At 36.8% G+C, this 5,565-nt stretch overlaps 2 protein-coding genes across 2 annotated transcripts; one reads left to right on the forward strand and one right to left on the reverse strand.

The window, feature by feature from the left end:
- Window positions 1-3,332: 3,332 nt before the first annotated feature.
- On the forward strand, window positions 3,333-3,995 carry LOC106343808. Its single transcript, XM_013783132.1, has 2 exons — window positions 3,333-3,466; window positions 3,680-3,995. Exons 1-2 carry the CDS (start codon window positions 3,433-3,435, stop codon window positions 3,889-3,891), a joined length of 246 nt encoding a protein of 81 aa, XP_013638586.1. The 5' UTR covers window positions 3,333-3,432; the 3' UTR covers window positions 3,892-3,995.
- A 113-nt stretch (window positions 3,996-4,108) lies between these two features.
- On the reverse strand, window positions 4,109-4,857 carry LOC106343803. Its single transcript, XM_013783120.1, has 2 exons — window positions 4,595-4,857; window positions 4,109-4,470 (listed from the first exon to the last, which is right to left on the reverse strand). The coding sequence occupies exons 1-2, from the start codon at window positions 4,793-4,795 to the stop codon at window positions 4,294-4,296; spliced, it is 378 nt and encodes a 125-aa protein (XP_013638574.1). The 5' UTR covers window positions 4,796-4,857; the 3' UTR covers window positions 4,109-4,293.
- Window positions 4,858-5,565: the final 708 nt, after the last annotated feature.

The following is a 5,565-nucleotide window of genomic DNA, read 5'->3' on the forward strand; positions in this document are numbered from 1 at the left end:
CTGGCTGATCCAGAACGGTACCGAAGGTTAGTAGGGCGACTGATATATCTATCCGCGACTCGTCCTGATTTGACATATGCGATTCATGTGATGTCGCAATTCATGCACGCCCCTCGTGCAGAACATTGGCTAGCAGCTTTAAAGGTGATTCGATATCTCAAAGGAACGTTGGGACAAGGGATTCTTCTACGGGCTGATCCATCGTTTCATTTGACTGGATGGTGTGATTCTGACTGGGCAGCTTGTCCATTGACTCGACGATCACTTACTGGTTGGATAACTCAGTTGGGAAATTCCCCCATCTCATGGAGGACTAGGAAACAAGATACAGTTTCTCGATCATCGGCAGAAGCAGAATACCGGGCGATGGCTGAGATAACATGTGAGCTTCGGTGGCTTAAAGGACTACTTTCGGAATTTGGCATTACACATAAGGAACCGATGTCAGTCTTGTGTGATAGCAAACCAGCTATACATATTAGTGGAAATCCAGTTTTTCACGAGAGAACAAAGCATGTTGAAGCAGATTGTCATTTTGTTCGAGATGATATACTTAGAGGTCTGATTAAACCGGTTCATGTCTCTACGAAGGAACAACTGGCAGATATTCTGACGAAGGCATTGGGACGTAAGGAGTTTGATGCTTTCCTTCTCAAGTTGGGCATCTACAATCTATATGCTCCAACTTGAGGGGGTATTATAATATGGAAAATCGTATGTGTATATTTGAGTACATACTTTAGGGAAACTTGTATTGTTTCCTTTTTCATTAGGGTAAACATCTTGTAAACATATACATAAGGTTTTTGGCCGTAAGAATACTTTGAGATTCAAAGTTTATCATATATTTCTCGATATATTTTGTTCTCAGCTGATTATATTAAATCTGCTAATGCAAGCTATCGGTTTACTCAGAGCTTCACTGATGACATCAACTGCATTGACCACGGCTTTAGGCAGCTTACTCCTAAAGAAGCCAAAAGATGAGAAATTCTAAGTTATATTTGTTGGAATTTTAAACTCAAGTTTTCAAATCATGCCTATTTTTTTCTGCAGTAAAAATATTCAACAAACCACTTCCTAATTTTTCTCAGAATAAATAATTTATGTTTGCTTATATATTTGCTATATTTTCTTCATCTCCTATATAAATTATTTTAAGACTAGATAATACTTTTACTTTTAAAACTCCTATACTCATTCGTGTTCATCGACAACTACGGGTAACAAATGTAAAATATTATTCTTTTGACATGTATTACATAATTTTAGGAATGTATTGGTTTAGCTTATATAAATTCAAAACAATAAATTTTAACAGACAATAATTTTGGAAAATAATGATGATTCTTCTGATAAACCAGTAAAGTATCAATATTTTTTAATTCTGAATTCAGTGTAAATATTTAAACAGTCATATTTTATGTATATTAATTTATGATCATTATTTGGAAGATAATGTTAAAGTTGGGATCTCAGAATATTTAAAATGTTTTAGTATATTCTGTATACCGTATCTTCTATTTAAATTTAAACAAAATGTTTTAACAATTTGAATAAATCTTTTTAATGACAAAGTTTGAATTTATATATACGAAAATAGTTAAGATTATTAATGAGATGTTCTCTCGCTCTCTATATCCTTCACAAGGACGAAGAGGAAGGAACAAAAATCCTTTTGTTTTTTGTTTTGATCTTGTGTTTCGGCTAGTCCGACTCTACTTTCCGATTAGCGGATTCTCTTTTGGCTAGATCTGATCTTAATTTCACAAGGCGAGTTTTGTTGTGTATATATATCAACTAAACCGGAACAATTTCTTCAAGACTTTTCTTATATCTCCGAGTTTAGTTGATTAATCAAAGCTTCAGTTCTCTCCTTCTTGTTATATTCCAGCTGCTTTCCTTGGAGTTTCTTCCTGGTTGTTGGTTATGGTCAATTTCTATCCTCCGACGATATCAATTTTTGCAGTACATATTCCCGGCAAAGTGTTTTTAGGAGATACAGATTCGAGTTTTGCTTATTAACTTTGCGGTTTTGATCCGACCTAAGAAGAGTCAAAGCTTGCTAGTTGGCAGGTGTTTTGGATCCAACAAAGAGAAAGGATCTTCTTGGGAACGGAGGCGCACAAAGAGCGAAGCAAAATCGAGCTCGGGATTTGACGAGGCACCAAGCTGAGTACGGATCGACACTGACGGAGAAGCATCGGAGCGGCGGATCAGTGGCAGAGCGGTGGCGAAGCGGCGCTGGAGATGGCGACATACGCATGAAAGCCGCGTGCCTCATACGTGTTACTGAGACGCTTAGAATCAAACACGTGTATTCAAATGTGTCGGTTTATGGGCTTAAAATTGTAATCATGTTAATTTTGTTACTGGGCCTCTATGTTTATAGCTCGACTCTTGTAAACATGTCCTTTTGGCTGTTATAATGAAATGGGTTGACAAAAAAAAAGATGAAACCTAAAGGATATAATATATCATGTTCAAGAAACTTTCAAATTTTGGCTTATGTTTGATGAAATCAATAAAAATTACATGTTGTAGTTAATAACATAAAGACGTTTCAAATGGTTATCACCATCAAAATTACATGTAGTAGTTATTAATACGTAAAGTGGTGTCTCTTTTTGTTAAATCCCAATAATAAAAGTAATTTGATTACGTAGCCAAGAGTTTGATCGGTAAGTAAGATAGATATAAATGGTTTTTAATATGTTATGTTAGTAAATGAAAGGTTTCTCTTGTAGTTTAATTAAATGGATCTAGTAGAATTCTAAATAGTAGATAAAAATGGTATTTAACAGAGAAGATGTTGAAAAAACCATCAAAAGTTAATGGAACACAAATGATTCCAAAAGTTGGTGTTGGGGGTGGATTTACATCCTCCCTCAAGGCCCATTAGACAATGGACTAGGCCCATTTGGCTAGAAAACCCTAGACATATCTTTCTATAAATAAGGAGTTCCTCCTTATGAGAAAGGGAGATCTCTTCTTCCATTTTACACATAAAACACTTCTTACAAAGAGCTTATTGATTTTTAGATTTATTTACACTTGTAATCATACATGTAATATAATCTTTAATCAATAAATTCTTTTTGATGTTCTTTTTCCATTTGATTTCTATGTTGATTTCTCTTTAGCCTCAAGAATCTAAGAAATCTATTTCTTAAATTCTTCATTGTAAGAATCCGACAAACACACCATTTTCGGTTCAAACAGTTGGGCCGGGACGAGTTGGTTTCCATAGTAACCAACCGGGAAGGGTCGGTTCTATATACTCATTCATCTGATATTTTATTAGATCGAACGGTTCACACTAGTACACGTTATTTTATCTCTTTCCCGATGCATTGGTTCAAGATTTTATTACAGGAAGTGGAACCTAAAAAACAAAGATCAAAAAAGGGAACCTAGGAAGATCATACATACATGGCGGAAGAATCAAAACAAAGCTCTGTTTCTGGTAACACCAACTCTTTGATGATTAGATATGTTAATTAATTCCATGGATTTAGATTTTTATCATTGTTTCTTATGTTTTACTTGATCGAGTTTAGGGGTTTCTATATGTGATTGAATCATGAAGCTTTTGGTTTTCTATGGTTGATTTGAGGGGAATGCTAGAGGTCTCTGTTATGATCTCATCACTCGTTTATGTGTGTTTGGGATTGTTCAGATGATAAGACGAGTGTGATTGGAAGAAGCAGTAAGGAAGAGAAACAATCAAAGGTTCATGAAAAGGAGACTCATGGAAAAAGTGAAGACATCAACGAGAAGACAAGAGTGGATGATGTGAAAGGACCAGGTGTCTTCGGACGTATGAAGGAAGAAGTGGAAGCCATTGTCGATGCAGTTACTCCTAGCAAAAGTTCTGTTGATGACAAGTGATACACACCATCATCGTTTTTTTTCTCGCTGCCTTCGTTATCTCTGTGTGTTAGAACAGTAACCAACTCCTTGGCCATCTAATAAAGACACGACCTTTATGATTCTTTGATAAAACCATATTCATCACCAATGTGACAAAACGGAATAATCTACCCAAGTTTGAGCTGTTTTGGAATAATCGACACCACCGAAGGTTGTTTGTTTAGACAGAAACATATCATCCCAATGTTGTTATTACTCATTCAGAGAATGTGTTTGAGACAGTTGATAACAACAACCAAAAACTATCTTTCGAGTGAATGCATAATAAAAATATATATGTTCAGCAACTAGTTTGAAAGTAGAAATGCAAAAAGCTTGAAGGGTTCGTTAAAAAAAAAAGTGAAGAAAAGAGAGGAATTTTCATTTCTTCTTCTTGGGATTGGCAATGGACGGGATGTTGGTTGACTTTGGGGAAGAAAAGTCAGCGCTAGTTTTGCGGCCATCAAGTAACTTGACAGTCTCGCTGATCCCGACGTTACCAGACAACATTGTCATGAGCTTCTCCTCAGTGAAATCACCCTTCTTCGTCAATCGGTTCTAGAGAAGAAACAAGAGCAACATCAATTCATTTGTTGTCTACGAGGAATTTCATCGAACACTTGGTGTGCTATTTCTACCCAAAGTGATTATGGTGAGTTTGTTTAACGTTTCAGATTTATACCTGGGAGAGTCGGATGTACTTGGAGATCAACATATCGGTGGTGGAGCGAGGAACTTCGATAATACCCAGAAATGCTCCTACGGCGGAAGATGAAGTCACGCCTGGCGGTGATACGGCTGAAGGCGCCGGATGTGCTGCTGCTAAGAACTTCCTAGAGGCAGCCGACGCCGTTCTGAGAACCTTTCCCGCTTTGATCGCCATTGACTCTCGCTCTCCGTTTTCACTTTTCAGATCTCCCTTATTTTTAGTGATATAGACTTTCTCTTTTTTAAAAAAACCTTAAACCCTATCATTTTTGTTTTTCTCGGATTCACTTTTAACTGCGTAATTTTTAAGTTTTACCCCCCCCCCCAATTTTCACTATAACTCTTACCATCATTTAATACTCTGATTTTTCTTTTGCGTGAAGCTCAAGTGTTGCATAATGAATGAAAACTAGCATGTTAAATTGAAGGAGCTTTTCTATCCAGGTGACATATTACAAATTAAGAAAAATAACCCTGTTAGCAATCATTCTGATTTTTGTATAACAAGAGCGGTGATTTTACGGTTAAATTTGCTTTTTGGTTGGCTTCTCAATCAGCTAATGCTTCAGTGAATGAAGCCAAAAGTCTTCCGTCTTTTTTTTTTTTTTGTGCAACGAGATTATATTAAAAGCAAAGGAAAGATAAATTCGTCGGCGAGATAAGAAGAGTTCGATAAGAACAAGCTATAGCTCTGAAGTTAATCAGCTTTCCTCCCCACGGCTCTTCTGCTAGCCCCGAGATGAGAACAACGCTCGTCAACGAAGGCTATTCGTCACAATCTGGCCGTCTCGGCACGAGCTTCTGGTCTCGACCTTTCGTTTAGATCAAATCTCTTCAACGGCTCCTAGTTATAAACGAGTTCAAGGCGAACTCAGTGATGGCAAGGCTTAGTTTCTTCATTCAAACTCTCGAGACAAATTGGCCGTAAGTCGCACAAGCTTCTCA

The sequence above is a fragment of the Brassica oleracea genome, chromosome C1, assembly GCF_000695525.1.
Source record: "Brassica oleracea var. oleracea cultivar TO1000 chromosome C1, BOL, whole genome shotgun sequence".
In the NCBI taxonomy this organism is placed as follows: Eukaryota; Viridiplantae; Streptophyta; class Magnoliopsida; order Brassicales; family Brassicaceae; genus Brassica; species Brassica oleracea.

Coding starts and splice junctions, on each gene's coding strand:
- LOC106343808 (XM_013783132.1), top strand. CDS start 3,433: ATGGCGGAAGAATCAAAACAAAGCTCTGTTTCTG. Junction 3,467..3,679: donor AAAACAAAGCTCTGTTTCTG/GTAACACCAACT, acceptor GGGATTGTTCAG/ATGATAAGACGAGTGTGATT.
- LOC106343803 (XM_013783120.1), bottom strand. CDS start 4,795: ATGGCGATCAAAGCGGGAAAGGTTCTCAGAACGGCGTCGGCTGCCTCT. Junction 4,471..4,594: donor AGTACATCCGACTCTCCCAG/GTATAAATCTGA, acceptor TTTCTTCTCTAG/AACCGATTGACGAAGAAGGG.